At 40.2% G+C, this 15,645-nt stretch overlaps 1 protein-coding gene across 2 annotated transcripts in view; it reads left to right on the top strand.

Annotated features, from left to right (window-relative positions):
- CENPH (centromere protein H) overlaps positions 1-8,600 on the top strand; it is a 23,294-nt gene extending 14,694 nt beyond the window's left edge. For both annotated transcript variants that reach the window (XM_024756180.1, XM_024756181.1), the window contains 4 exons: positions 3,550-3,613; positions 3,943-3,994; positions 6,029-6,192; positions 8,088-8,600. In XM_024756180.1, coding sequence (XP_024611948.1) covers positions 3,550-3,613; positions 3,943-3,994; positions 6,029-6,192; positions 8,088-8,183 — 376 coding nt within the window. In that variant the 3' untranslated portion in view covers positions 8,184-8,600. The remainder of the gene's footprint in view (positions 1-3,549; positions 3,614-3,942; positions 3,995-6,028; positions 6,193-8,087) is intronic.
- The last annotated feature ends 7,045 nt before the right edge of the window (positions 8,601-15,645 follow it).

Genomic DNA, 15,645 nt, shown 5'->3' with positions numbered 1-15,645 from the left:
CTTTAGTGGGGGAAAAAAAAAAAAAAAAAAAAAAAAAAAAAAGAAACATGACAGAATTTCTGTGGGCCCTTCTCATCATTACAACTTTTATAGTCCTGTTGACATTTTGTTTCATATGGATCGGGACCCTAAGAAGCAATGGAGGTTTTACCTATACAATATGGGATTTTTTTTTTTTAATATTTATTTATTTGGCTGCACCAGGTCTTAGTTGTGGCATGCGGGATTTAGTTCCCTGACCAGGGATCAAACCCAGGCCCCCTGCATTGGGAATGTGGAGTCTTAACCACTGGACCACCAGGGAAGTCCCCAATCTGAGAATTTTGAAGGAAGATTGTTTTTGTTTTTAATAAATTTATTTATTTTTGGCTGCGTTGGGTCTTTGTTGCTGTGCGTGGGCTTTCTCTAGCTGCGGTGAGCGAGGGCTACTCTTTGTTGCGGTATGCGGGCTTCTCATTGCAGTGGCTTCTTGTTGCGGAGCACGTGCTCTAGGCACATGGGCTTCAGTAGTTGTGACACGCAGTCTCTAGAGCGCAAGCTCAGTAGTTGTGGCGCACGGGCTTAGTTGCTCCATGACGTGGGGTCTTCCTGGACCAGGGCTCAAAACTGTGTTCTCTGCATTGGCAGGCGGATTCTCAACCACTGTGCCATCAGGGAAGCCCCTGAAGGAAGGTTTTTTTTTTTTTTTTTTTTTTTTTTCCTGCGGTATGCGGGCCTCTCCCTGTTGTGGCCTCTCCCGCTGCGGAGCACAGGCTCCGGACGCGCAGGCTCAGCAGCCATGGCCCACGGGCCCAGCCGCTCCGCGGCATGTGGGATCTTCCCAGACCGGGGCACGAACCCGTGTCCCCTGCATCAGTAGGCGGACTCTCAACCACTGCGCCACCAGGGAAGCCCTGAAGGAAGGTTTTGAAAGTTAACTTTCGTTTGGGATTTACTGTAAAGCAGGAGCAATGCTATCTCATTTAAGCCAACTCAATGAGATAGGAAATATACTCCTCATTTTTGTATTGGTAGAAATGATCTTGCATAGGTTCAATAATTGGCCAGGCAATCAAGGTCATCTCTAATCTGAGCCTAAGTGCCTGGCCACCGGGGCCTTACCTGTGATTTTTATCTCCCAAAGCTCTAATCTTGTGATAAAATACCACCACCACCACCCCCCACTGTTGGCACAGGAAAAGTACCGAGATGGATCTGGCACTTTCTCTATCTGGACATCTTAGCCCTGACTGATACCCATTCCTCCCATATTCCATTTAACTGCAGGACTACATAAATCCTAAAATCTGAATTTGAACTCTCTAAATATTGCTCCCCCACGAAAGGAGAGCTTAAAACATTCTTGAGTTAAAGGAGTGCAGGATAGATTCATCACATTGACACCAAAGACAGCACAAAGGCCAGGTAGGCTGAGGCAGCGCCTTTAGCCTGTCTTAAAGTTTACAACCACGTATACCTGTAACTAGCAGAAAATGAGTTCAGCTCTCAGGTCTGTGCAGATAGTCCCCTTTTTCAGCCTCCCAGGTAAACTTCTACAGTGTTTCTCACACCTGGCTGATTATCAGGATAATTAGTATTTTCACAATGGTCACATTGCTGGTCCCATCCCAAACCTGCTGACTCAGAATCTCTGGATGGGGAGCTGGCAATCCACATTTAACGAGCCTCCCAAGGGAATGTGGCACTCTGAAATATGAGAACCACTATTCTCATCCAGTCTTATTTCCACCCTTTTACTCCAGCCGTACTAAACTGCTTGATCTAGGTAATCTTCATAATTACACTTGAGCATTGAACAACCTGGGTTTCAACTGCCCAAGTCCACTTATATGCAGGTTGTTTGGGGTTTTTTTCAATAAATATGGCACCTGTATTTTCATTTTACAGATCTTTAAGTTAACTAAGTATGGGGGAAGATTTATGTTTAGTTAGAGGTCACAGTATGTGGAATCAGAAGAACTAGGGTTTGATCCAAACTGTTTCAGCTTTCTGCCCTTGGGTGAGTCATTTAATTCCTTTGTTTTTGAGGCAGAGATAGCAGTGCTCTTGACTGTGTGGGATGGTTGGTGTCCCTAACCACTCACCCCACCTGCGTTGTTCAAGGTTCAACTATACTTTACATCTTTTAAGACTCAAGGATTTCCCTTGTTCCACCCTTTGCACAACTCTTAGAAGGGTTCATATCCATTACTGGTTGTAATGAAACCATATGATGGTTGTGGATTTATTTTTTCCCCCATAAGATTCTTTCCTCTTTGAAAACATGTACTATGTTTTACTCTGTTTTATATTCCTGGTGCCTGGCACAGTCTTGCCATGTAGTAGTCACTCAGAAATACTTGGAGGGGCTTCCCTGGTGGCGCAGTGGTTGAGAATCCACCTGCCAATGCAGGGGACACGGGTTCGAGCCCTGGTCCAGGAAGATGCCACATGCCATAGAGCAACTAAGCCCATACACCACAACTACTGAGCCTGCACACGTAGAGCCCTTGCTCGCTGCAACTAGAGAAAAAGCCCGTGCGCAGCAACAAAGACCCAGCACAACCAAAGATAAATAAATTAACTAATTAAAAAAAAAAAGAAATACTTGTTGGAGAAATGGGGATAAAAGCACTTTATTCACTGAAACTATTCTGTATGATATGATAATGGTAGATACATGTCATTATACATTTGTCAACTCATAGCATGTACAACACCAAGAGTGAACCCTAACCCTAATGTAAACCATGGCCTCTGGGTGATAATGATGCGTCAGTGTAGGTTCATCATTTGTAACAAATGGCTCGCTCTGCTGCGGGGGAGGCTGTGCAAGCGTGGGGGCAGCGTGTACATGGGCTTCCCTTCCAGTCGGTTCTGCTTTGAACCTAAAACTTGTCTAAGGGGCTTCCCTGTGGCGCAGTGGTTGAGAGTCTGCCTGCCGATGCAGGGGACACGGGTTCGTGCCCCGGTCCGGGAAGATCCCACATGCGGCAGAGCGGCTGGGCCCGTGAGCCGTGGCCGCTGAGCCTGTGCGTCCGGAGCCTGTGCTCCGCAATGGGAGAGGCCACACAGTGAGAGGCCCGTGTACCGCAAAAAAAAAAAAAAAAAAAAAACTTGTCTAAAAACTAAAGTCTGTTTCCAAAAAAAAGCTATGTATTAGCAAGCTGTTAGGGTTTTTTCCCCCTAAATATGAGATTTTTAGAAATGTTCCTGGGGAATTCCCTGGCGGTCCAGTGGTTAAGACTCCGAGCGTCCACTGCAGGGGGCACCGGTTTGATCCCTGGTCGGGGAACTAAGATCCCACATGCCGTGCAGTGCAGCCAAGAGAAAAAACAAAAGAAATGTTATTTGATATTCTTTGTTGTCTGTGAGCAAAAATTTTTCTAGGGAAATGCATCTCTAATTCTAAACAGAAATTTAGTTTACATCAAATTTTTCCAGACTTATTTTGTTAAACAATGACTTTCTATTGAAGTGTACAGTGAATATAATGAAAGTAAATATATACTAACTGATTTCTTAATTGAGTTTTTTTAACTGTTAATCATATTTTTTATTCCTTTTCAGTGTGCTCATGGATAACATGAAACAAATACTAAGTCTAAATAAATCAGTAATGAAATCACAGCAGGTAACTTGGAATATAAAGCTGCTTATGCATTCCCATGATTTCAGTAACATTCTTGCTGGTAACTGTATGTGACTAAATAGGATTGCCCAAAGAGACTGATATGGTTGGAATTCACTGTCCTTAAATTTTCTCTCTTTTCCATAATTCCATTATTTCTGACTAATTATCTACTTATCATTTAAGCTACTTTTCCTTTCCCTTTTGTTGTGTGGAAATAGAGGAATTGAAAACTGGAGCTCTAGAAAATATGAATAGATAAATTCAGTGATTTAAATATTATAGGTGTGTTCTTAGGTTATGTGCCTTAATCTTTTTATTTCTAATAACAGGAAACCCGGGACTTGGAAGACAAATTGCTTGATGTTAGAAAGAAGAGATTGCGTATGTAGAACACTTTTTTTTTTTTTTGAGAACACATTTTCACTTAATATGAAGATTGATAGATAAGGCCAGATCTCTCAATCACTGAAAAATTTTTTAATTTCCTTAAAATTTTGGACATAGCAATTTAAAAAGTAGTATATAAAATGGATTTTGCTTGATTTGTTGTTTTAGAACTTTAAATCACAAAAATTAAGATATTCTCAGTGGGGGGAGGAATATCAAATAATACAAAAAAGTATAATGTGAAAGCCATACCTCCATCCTGTGTGACCACAGTTAGGAGTACATCATTCCAGGCCTTTTTCCACACCCATATATAGGGAAGCCCAAACATAATTTTTTTTAAATTTATTTATTTTATTTTATTTTTGGCTGCGTTGAGTCTTTGTTGCTGCGCGCGGGCTTTCTCTAGTTGCGGGGCGCCGGCTTCTCATTGCGGTGGCTTCTCTTGTTGTGAAGCACGGGCTCTAGGCACGCAGGCTTCAGTGGTTGCAGCATGTGGGCTCAGTAGTCGTGGCTCTCGGGCTCTAGAGCGCAGGCTCAATAGTTGTGGCACACGGGCTTAGCTGCTCCGTGGCATGTGGGGTCTTCCCAGAACAGGGCTCGAACCCGTGTCCCCTGCATTGGCAGGCGGATTCTTAACCACTGTGCCACCAAGTAAGCCCTGTAAACATAATTTTTAAATGATCACTTGATGCATATGGTTCTACAGCTTTTTAACTTAATGAACATGAGATGGCTTTTTGCATCGAAATGTTTTATTGAAATGTATTTCAGAAGTAACACATATTCTCTATAAAGAATTTAGAAACAGAAAAACATACATACGAAGTTAAATTTTTAATTTTATCAAGAGATAATCGATCTTCAATGCTTTTTATTTATAAAATAAAATTGGCATAATTTTATTCTGTGTTGTAAACTGCTTTTTTCATTTAACAGTATAGGCATGATTTATTATTTTAAAATATTATGTAGATTTGCCTTTTTGTAAGTAATCTCAGGATTAGAAGTAGTCCTGGTCATCTGATCTAATCACCCTTTGGCTTTTTTTCCATTGCATTCCTGTCAAGGAACCAAGCTCCTGAGATACACCCATTTATGTTTTCAAATACTATCTGTTCCCAACTTATGATGTTTCGACTTAATGATTTTTTGACTTTATGATGATATGCATTTAGTAGAAACTGAATTCAGATTTTGAATTTTGCTCTTTTCCTGGGCTAGTAACATACTCCATTGTGATGCTGGGCAGCAACATCGAGCCCCAGCTCCTATCAGCCACGTGATCATAAGGGTAAACAACCAAAACACTTACAACTGTTATGTTTTTCACCTTCAGTACAGTATTCAATAAATTACATGAGATATTTAACACATTGTTTTAAAACAGGCTTTGTGTTAGATGATTTTGCCCATTTGCAGGCTAATGTAAGTGTTCTGAGCATGTTTAAGGTAGGCTAAGTTAAGCTGTGATGTTTGGTAGATTAGGTGTACTAAATGCGTTTTCGACTTAGGATATTTTCAACTTAAGATGGGTTTACCAGGAAGATTTCTAGTTTAGTTCTCAGAACATTTCGGGAACAACAAAAAAAAATGGTTGATGGTATTTATCCCTGGAGAAGGGAATCTTACCTTTCCTTGAAAATTCATCTTGTTGATATTGTAATTTTTGTAAATAAAGGGGGGGAAGTATTTCCTTACATATATCTCCTGTTATTTTTTTGGCAACCCAGAGTAAGTCCTCTTTGACATGATGCCACAGCAAACATTTGTAGACAGTATCATTGTCATACATACATACCTTGAACATCTCACAGAGGACATTACTAAGTATGAAATTAAAATATTGGTGTTTTGCACCAGAGAAATCATTTTCAGATCAAAATGGAACTGCAGCATAAAATGCTGATTATTAAAAATTTTCTCTTGACTGAAATAATCATTAACTGTTCTGCTTCATAAGTTCTCAAGATTCTTGTTTATAGGAGTTATCATATATAGTATATCGTTTTATTTTTAACCCAATAGAGTTAAAACAAGCTTCAGAAAGGAAGCTTTTAGAAATACAGACTGAAAAGAACAAACAGAAAGATGATTTGGGTAGTATGGAAAATTCGGGGAAGATAAAGACCATACAACAAAACCTGGAGATGGAGATACAGATTACTACAGTTATTCAACATGTGTTCCAGGTAATATTTTTATAAAATACGAAGCGGGGTAAAGAACTTTTCAAAAGTGAATGGTTCTATTACTTTCAGGCTTATTTTCATTTAGTTTTCTTTTCTTTTCCATTTAGTTTTTGATCTTACTAAATAATTCAGTACTGAATATCAAGTTGTTTACATATATATCTTGAATTTATGTCTGTTTAGCATTTAAGGCTTTGGGATTTTGCTATAGTTAGACCATAGGCATTTATAAATGGAAATTATGTCAGCAGCTCTGTGGAGGCGGAATGGTATAACGATGGAGAACATTAGACTTCAAGTTGGGAAGTGGGGAAAACATGGATGCAGGTGATGGGAATCTAGAGTTAAGATCCTACCAGCTACTTAATAGTTGCTGAGGGACTTCCCTGGTGGCACAGTGGTTAAGAATCCGCCTGCCAATGCAGGGGACATGGTTCGATCCCCAGTCTGGGAAGATCCCACATGCCATGGAGCAAATAAGCCCTTGCGCTACAACTACTGAGCCTGCATGCCACAACTACTGAAGCCCACATGCCTAGAGCCCATGCTCTGCAAAAAGAGAAGCCACCTCAATGAGAAGCCCACACACCGCAACAAACAGTGGCCCCCGCTCACTGCAACTAGAAAAAGCCTGCACACAAATAAATAAATTAAAATAAATTTTTTTAAAAAGTTGCTGACCTTGAGGAAATTATTTAACTTTTCTAAGCATTAGTTTCCTGTGTAGGAAGAGTGGTTATTAGAACTAAAGGTGATAATTCATGTTAATCTGTTTAGCATAGTGTCTGCTCGAAGCAAATTCTCAATGAATATTGGTAGTTATTGTCATGTCAGGGTTTTTTTTATTTTTTAAGTTTATTTATTTTTTGGCTGTGTTGGGTCTTCATTGCTGCACACAGGCTTTCTCTAGTTCTGGCGAGCAGGGGCTACTCTTTGTTGTGGTGCTTGGGCTTCTCATTGCAACGTCTTCTCGTTGCAGAGCACGGGCTCTAGGCGCGTGGGCTTCAGTAGTTGTGGCATGCAGGCTCAGTAGTTGTGGCTCACGGGCTGTGGAGTGCAGGCTCAGTAGTTGGTGTGCAGGGGCTTAGTTCCTCCACGGCATGTGGGATCTTCCCGGGCCAGGGATCGAACCCTTGTCCCCTGCATTGGCAGACGGATTCTTAACCACTGCGCCACCAGGGAAGTCCTCATTATGTCAGTTTTTAAATTTTATGTGTTCATTTAGCCTGGGGGTTTTTTTTTTCTTTTTTTTTTTTTTTTTTTTAAAGATTTATTTATTTATTTGGCTGTACTGGGATCTTCATTGCTGCGTGCAGGATCTTTAGTTGTGGCATGCGAACTCTCAGTTGTGGCATGTGGGATCTAGTTCCCTGACCAGGGATCAATCCCGGGCCCCCGGTATTGGGAGCACGGAGTCTTAGCCACTGGACCACCAGGGAAGTCCCTCTTTACTTTATTTAATTTATTATTTTTGGCTACATTGGGTCTTCATTGCTGTGTGTGGGCTTTTCTCTAGTTGTGGTGCGCGGGGGCTGCTCTTCATTGTGGTGCGCAGGCTTCTCATTGCAGGGGTTTCTCTTGTCACGGAGCATGAGCTCTAGGCGCACAGGCTCAGTAGTTGCAGCACATGGGCTCAGTGGCTGTGGCTTGCAGGCTCAGTAGTTGTGGCTCGTGGGCTCTAGAGCGCAGGCTCAGTAGTTAAGGTGCACAGGCTTAGTTGCTCCATGGCATGTGGGATCTTCCCAGACCAGGGCTCAAACCCGTGTCCTCTGCATTGGCAGGGGCATTCTTAACCACTGCGCCACCAGGGAAGTCCTGAGGATTTTTTTAAAATCTTATTAAATTTTTAAGAGTACTTAGAACATTAATTTAAAAATTTTTTTTCTTAATTACAGAACCTCATTTTGGGGAGTAAAGCCAACTGGGCAGAGGATTCTGCCCTTAAGGAAACTGTTCTGCAGCTTGAGAAGAATCTCACCATGATCCAATAAGAATGCTGTTTTGACGTATTTTTGTTTCTGTCTTTAATGTCATTTAAATTGCAAATTTCAAGTGAAATGCTTTTCAGTGTTTTTGGAACTGTTCTAATACTGCAATTTTTTTTTAGCTTAACAGTGGTACATGGAATTTACTGCTTTAAATATGATAAAGTGACTGGCATAATCTAAAAGAATCTGAAAATGTTAGCCTTGGAAGTGTCCCAAAAGATATCTAGTCCAGCTTTCCACTGAATGTGGACTTTTTTTTTTTACAACATTCCTGTAAGTCCCAACTCTCATTTGGAATACTTCTCTGTATTTATTTGTCAACCAAAATATTGGAAATTTAGAAAAGCATATCCACATCTTTATTTTTTTCAACTGTCAATTGTATTTTATTCAAATAAATCTCATTTTAGTTCTGTCTCACTAGAGATTTTCTTTTGCCTTTTTAAAAAAAAATTGCGATATAATTGATATATAACATTGTGTAAGTTTAAGATGTACAACATGTTGATTTGACCACCATGGCATTAGCTAACACCTCCATCATGTTACATAATTATCATTTCTTTATCGTGGTGAGAATATTTAAGATTACCCTCTTAGTAACTTTGAAGTATGTAATATAGTATTGTTAACTAGAATCACAGTGCTGTACATTAGATCTCCAAAATTTATTCATCTTCTAACTGCAAGTTTGTACCCTTTGACCACCATTTCCCCAGTTCTCTCACTCCCCCATCTGCATTTTTAAACAGACACCCAAATAAAGCACCTGAATCATGAAAAAGAAAGAAAAAGAAAAACATATTCACAATGTTAACAGTTGTGGTTATTATAGAAAATTTGTGACTTTTTTCTTTTGTATTTTTATGTTTATTGTGCATTACTTTTATAAGTTAAAAAATAAAAAGAGGGCTTCCCTGGTGGCTTAGTGGTTGAGAGTCCGCCTGACAATGCAGGGAACACGGGTTCGTGCCCCGGTCCGGGAAGATCCCACATGCCGCGGAGCGGCTGGGCCCGTGAGCCATGGCCGCTGAGCCTACACGTCCGGAGCCTGTGCTCTGCAACGGGAGAGGCCACAACAGTGAGAGGCCCGCATACCGCAAAAAAAAAAAAAATAAAAAGAATAAATATTATTCTATCTTATTAAAAAATAGAACTTGCCACCTTTTATAGAATCCAATTCCAGTTTTGGAAAACTAATTTGAGCTCTTTATTAATTTGGAGCTGTTGATAATTTTTATAGACAATGTAGTGTTTTCAACATTCTTTTAAGATGGACTTTAAGGGATCCCTGCTCAGGGAACTAGATCCCACATGCATGCCTCAACTAACAGTTTGCATGCCACAACTAAGGAGCCGGCAAGCCAGAACTAAGGAGCTGGTGCGCTGCAACTAAGGAGCCCACCTGCCTCAACTAAGACCTGGCACAACCAAATAAATAAATAAATATTTTTTTTAAATTGCTCTAGTTGAAAAAGACATAATGACGTTTAAAAAGAAAAAGAAGGAATTTAAACTGGAAAAGATGCACTGCAGTGGTAATAGCATTTGAAATCTGTTCTTTAGATCAGTAACAAAAATAAAGAGATTTGAATTCTAGAAACTTTTCTTTGGAATATTTATAGTTTTGCTTCATTTGTTTTGATAAATCATAATTTATGTGTAGTTTTTTAAATTTTATCTTTTTTTTGTGTGTGTGTGGTACGCGGGCCTCTCACTGTTGTGGCCTGTCCCATTGCGGAGCACAGGCTCCAGACGCGCAGGCTCAGCGGCCGTGGCTCACGGGCCTAGCCGTTCCGTGGCATGTGGGATCTTCCAGGACCGGGGCACGAACCTGTGTCCCCTGCATCAGCAGGTGAACTCTAAACCACTGCGCCACAAGGGAAGCCCTAGTTTTTTAAATCTTAATGTGTAGTTACTCTTTTTGCCACAGTGTATTCTTGGAAATGGTCCACATGAATTATAAAAGAAGTTATATTTTTCTCATAGAAAAACATTCTGGAAAATACCTTCCTGATCCAAAGATACAGCATTAAATAAATCATAGATGCACGCTTTATTAGTGAATCCGAACTCAAAGGGTTACCACCATCCTCAGAAAAACTTTCTGCATTTTCCTAAGATTTTATTGTCCTTTTGTGTGCTCCCTCTTACAGCCCAGCTCTGAGGGAGAAATTGTATTAGTTAGCTTTCTTGGAAATCATGCTGAAAAACCTCAAATCTCAGTGGCTTATAAGAAACATATTCTCTGTTGGATCCATGGTTTGGCTGATCATTCTAGGACCCAGGTTGAGCGTGCAGCCACTATCTGAAACACATGCTCATGGCTTATGAGGCCAAGTCAAATTATACAAGCACATTTCGTTTCTACTTGGAACAGGTATACATTATTTCCACCCAGGTTCCACTCAAGCTCAACATCACTGGGGCACGAAAGTATACTCTCACAGCAGGGAAGTGCTGGGGAAACCAAATGGATATTTGCTGAAAAGAATATAGTGTACCACAGCCTGCTACCTTGGTCTTAAATATTAACTTCCCTTTTGCATGTAAAAGATGCACCTCTCCCCAAAGAAGGTAAGCTAACAATGTCATCTAGTCATACCAGTTCAAAGAGTCTTCACATTATTTCAGATGTAGCTCTTCCTGATCTGGAGACCTATGAACTGAAAAGACAAGCTATACTGCTTCATACAGCCAGCAAACAATAGTGGAGAAGGACTGTAGCAATTCTGAAATATTGCTTGGCAAGTGATAGGAGGTGCCCTTTCCTAGGAGACAGGGAACACCTTTGGATTTGGCTCTCTGGAAGCAGTTCTTTATCTGTGTGGTTCATTCTACCCTTTGGGAGGTTCTCCCTATCCATTACTAACTTTGGCCATATCTGAAGAGGGCATTAGAGATTATGCCCATCTGAACAGCTTTCTTAGTTGGGGACCCAAATATCTTTTTACATCTCAAACAGTCACAGTCTTTTAAAATCCAGGCTAGTGGTGCTTTTGCTAATACATTTTTCTTAAAAATGGTGGTGGTGGTAATGGTTGTTTGGTTGGTTGTTTCGTCATATCAAACTATGATTTACCAGCTGACTGGTTTTATAAAGTTTTATTGGTACAAAGCCACACCCATAGGTTTACATATTATCTATGGCTGCTTTCCCTCTACAATAGCATATGCTGGTCTCCTGCTTATTGATGGTTCAGCTTAGGATATTTCAACTCTGATGGTGCAAAAGCTATGTGCATTTAGTAGAGACCATACTTTGAATTTTGAACTTTGATCTTTTCCTGGGCTAACAATACTCTCATGATGCTGGGCCGCAGCAGCGAGCCACATCTGTCAGCCACACAGTCACAGAGGCAAACAACCAGTATACTTAAACCATTCTGTTTTTCACTTTCAGTACAGTAGTCAATAAGTTACATGACATTTTCAACACTTTATTATAAAATAGGCTGTGTTAGATGATTTTGCCCAACTGTAGGTTAATGTAAGTGTTCTGAGCACATTTAAGGTTAGGTGTATTGGGACTTCCCTGGCGGTCTGGTGGTTAAGGCTTCACCTTCCAATGAAGGGAGTGCTGGTTCAATCCCTGGTCAGGGAACTAAGATTCCAAATGCCTCGCAGACAAAAAGCCAAAACATAAAACAGAAGCAATATTGTAACAAATTCAATAAAGACTTAAAAAAATACATTAAAAAAAAGGGTTAGGTGTATTAAATTCATTTTGACTTAGGGTCTTTTCAACTTAGGATAGGTTTATTGGGATGTAACCCCGTCATAAGATCTCTAGTTGAACAGAATTGAGTAGCTGCAACAGATTATATGCACCCACCCCCCAACCTCTTCTTCTTACAGTCATTGACTTGAAGGAACCAGTTGCCCTGTAGAAAGTTCTCTATTCTGATTAGTCTGATTGCTTCCTAGTAGTGTAGGTAGCTTGTTCCACCTCTTTATTCCTGTAAATCAGAAGTCAGATCTAAGTGCTTTATTAAAGTAGTTTCAATTTTTTTTTATCAAGAAAATTCACAAGTTGTTCTGGGTACTTTGTATTGCATCACATCAGGAAGTTGTCATGCACAATGAGTTCTACCTAACAGATGTACAGCAAATGTCAGGAACGAGGTACATGGAACAAGAAAGTCAAAGGCCAGATAAGATAGGGACGTTAAGACACAATATAAGGTAGAATCAGATGGTGTGCTCCACAGGTCCATGAAAATAGTCAAGTAATAGCATTCGGGATATAGACTGTTGACTGAAAGAAAAATGCACAATGTAAGAGCTGTGAGTTGAGTTTTATTGTGTCCTACTGAGGACTAGGAGACAGCCTCTCAGAGAGCTCTGAGGAACTGCTCCGAAGAGGTAGGGGGACCGGCCAATTATATATGTGACTTTGGCTAATAAGTATGTGCAATCCAGTATACATCTCAGTAGAAGGTTACTGCTAGTCAAGAGGAACAGATACACCAGTTAAGGATTTTAGTGCTTTTCTAAGTATGGGAGGATGCAAGAAACCAGAATCACAAAATTTCCTGAAATATATTTAACTAAGGGCCTGTTTTGCCTGTTCTCCTAAAGCACAGAGTGCCTCCTCTGTTTTGAATTCCTTTCAGGGTATACTGTAGGTCAGGTATTGCAGTGGCTAATGACTTGATCCTTGTAGAACTGGAGGGTGGACAACATCCTTTGTTTTACAAGACGAAAATCACGAGACTTGCATGGGATGAGGAATCAAATGATGTGATGACAGGAGGGTGATTGAAACTGAGCAGCAGGAAGATAAGATAGGATTTGGTTTGCTGCCTCAGCTTCAGCTACTTTTATCATCTTCATCCTAGAAAGAACTAATCAAGAAGGGGCCTGGATTAGAATTCTGTGGAGTATGAATGCCAACACTTACAAATAAATCCACAAGTAGAGAAAAGTCAGAGCATTTTCCTGGCAGTCTTCCCAAACAAAATTCATACCAATATGACCAGTAATTTGTATTGCATTTGACATTTTCTGAATTTATCATCAGGTATTCCCAGGAAACTTCTTGGTATTACAGGACTTGGAAAGTTTCTTTTAATAAAATCTCTAGACATATATACACTAATATGTATAAAATAGATAACTAATAAGAACCTGCTGTATAAAAAAATAAAATTAAAAAAAAAATCTCAGGCTTCCCTGGTGGCGCAGTGGTTAAGAATCCACCTGTGGGCTTCCCTGGTGGTGCAGTGGTTGAGAGTCCGCCTGCTGATGCAGGGGACACGGGTTCGTGTCCCGGTCTGGGAAGATCCCACATGCCGCGGAGTGGCTGGGCCCGTGAGCCATGGCCGCTGAGCCTGCGCGTCCAGCTCCGCAACGGGAGAGGCCACAACAGTGAGTAGGCCCACGTACCGCAAAAAAAAAAAATCATGGGAATTCTTTGCCCATTTTCTTCATCTCTTAAGTATAATCATAAAGGAAAATGACAAATATTTATTTTATTTAGAAAAGTAGCCAATAAATTCTCTCTTAAATGACCAGAATGAGGATCTAATATTGTAGATTTTCACATAGAAACTTGCTGTTTCTCTGAATGTAAATGAAAAGTCTGTGTGCTAGGCATCTAAGCTGCTGTTGCTTTTGAGCTTTTCCCCACCAGCTTTATTGAGGTCATTGACAAAATTGTAAAATATTTAAAGTTTTCAGTGTGTTGATTTGATATATGTATACGTTGTGAAAGGATTCCCACAATCCAGTTAACACATCCATCACCTCACATATTTACCTTTTCTTTCTTTTCTTTTTTTTGGTGAGAACATTTAAGTTCTACTCTCTTAGTAAATTTCAGTTGTACAATGTCATCAAGTATAGTCACCGTTTTTGAACTTTAAAAACACATTAGTTTATCTGGTTTCGGCAATGGTGACTTAAAAAATTTTTTTTTAATACACTTTTATTATTTTAATTTTGTGTGCAGTACGCGGGCCTCTCACTGTTGTCCCTCTCCCGTTGCGGAGCACAGGCTCCGGACGCGCAGGCTCAGCAGCCATGGCTCATGGGCCCAGCCGCTCCGCGGCATGTGGGATCTTCCCGGACCAGGGCACAAACCCGTGTCCCTTGCATCGGCAGGCGGACTCTCAACCACTGTGCCACCAGGGAAGACCCACTTTATTTTTTAAAGCAGTTTTAGGTTCACAGCAAAATGGTGCAGAAAATCCAGAGTTCCCGTATACCTACTTCCCGCACACAGGCACAACTTCACCCCGCTGTCACCATCCTCGACTAGAGCAGTACATTTGTTACAACTGAACCCTAACATTAACATGTCATTATCACCCAAGGGTTGTATATTTTATGAGTTTTGAAAAATGTATAATGACATGTACCCACCATTATAGTATCGTACAGAATAGTTTCACTGTCCTAAAAATCCCCTGTGCTCTGCCTATTTGTCCCTCCCTCTCCCCAACCCCTGGCAACCACTGATATTTTAAGTGTCTCCATAGTTTTGCCTTTTCCAGAGTGTCATATATTTTGAGTCATTCAGTATGTAGTTTTTTCGAGTACCATCTTTTACTCCCACTGTCGATGAAAATTCAATTAACTATTCAGTTGATATTCAATTAACTATCAAGATAAGAGTGGTGGGGGAGGAATTTTATTCAAGCCAAACAGGATTATAATCCAGGTAGCCGATTCTCAGAAAGCTCTGAGAACTTTTCCGCCTGTTAGAAGTCTAAGGCACAGTCATATATTTTTGAGACAAAGGATTGTACATCAAAATGACAAACCGATCTTTTACATAAAGTTCACCAAGCATACATAAACCAAGTGAGCAGCAAGTCACCGTGACCCCCTACAGATCTGGGAAAGAAGGCTATTGTTTTAAGAAGTTACATTGCTAGCGTCAGAAGAAAGAAAAAAAACAAAAAGATCTTTGCAGTTGAGCAAGTGCTCCCATGTGTGAGGAGCTCTGGTTAATGTGTAATGCAGATGCACGTACACATTAGGGAGGGAGGAGGCCCAAAGGGACACACAGAGAATTTTATGTTTAATTTTTCTTGTCCTGTCTTAAAATACAAGTTTCATTTCATCACTACCAATGATATACATTAGTGCCTCTTTCCCTACAGCCTCCCCATATCATATTCTCCAAATTCTGTCTGTTGGCCAATTTGATGGATTGAAAATAGCGTTTCAGTGTAGTTTAAATTTTTCTTAGAATAAGGGAGGTTGAATGTCTTTTAACGTTTTTAAGGGCAATTTGTGTTTCTTTTCTGTAATTTACCGGTTCATGTGCTTTGCCCATTTAACCATTTTATCAATCTGATTTTAGAATATGTGCTGCTAAAACAAGCTTTGAAAGCTTTAAAAAAAAAGATTCCTGGTGTCCTCCACACACATACTGAATCAGAAGGGCCCATGTTTAGGCTCAATAACCCTCTAGATTTAGAAACCATTGACCTAGATCATCAAAACAAATTTGTCA

The sequence above is a fragment of the Neophocaena asiaeorientalis genome, unplaced genomic scaffold, assembly GCF_003031525.2.
Source record: "Neophocaena asiaeorientalis asiaeorientalis breed wild unplaced genomic scaffold, Neophocaena_asiaeorientalis_V1.1 scaffold376, whole genome shotgun sequence".
In the NCBI taxonomy this organism is placed as follows: domain Eukaryota; kingdom Metazoa; phylum Chordata; class Mammalia; order Artiodactyla; family Phocoenidae; genus Neophocaena; species Neophocaena asiaeorientalis.
The sequence above is the reverse complement of the archived record's forward strand: the minus strand, read 5'-3'. Positions and strand labels throughout refer to the sequence as shown.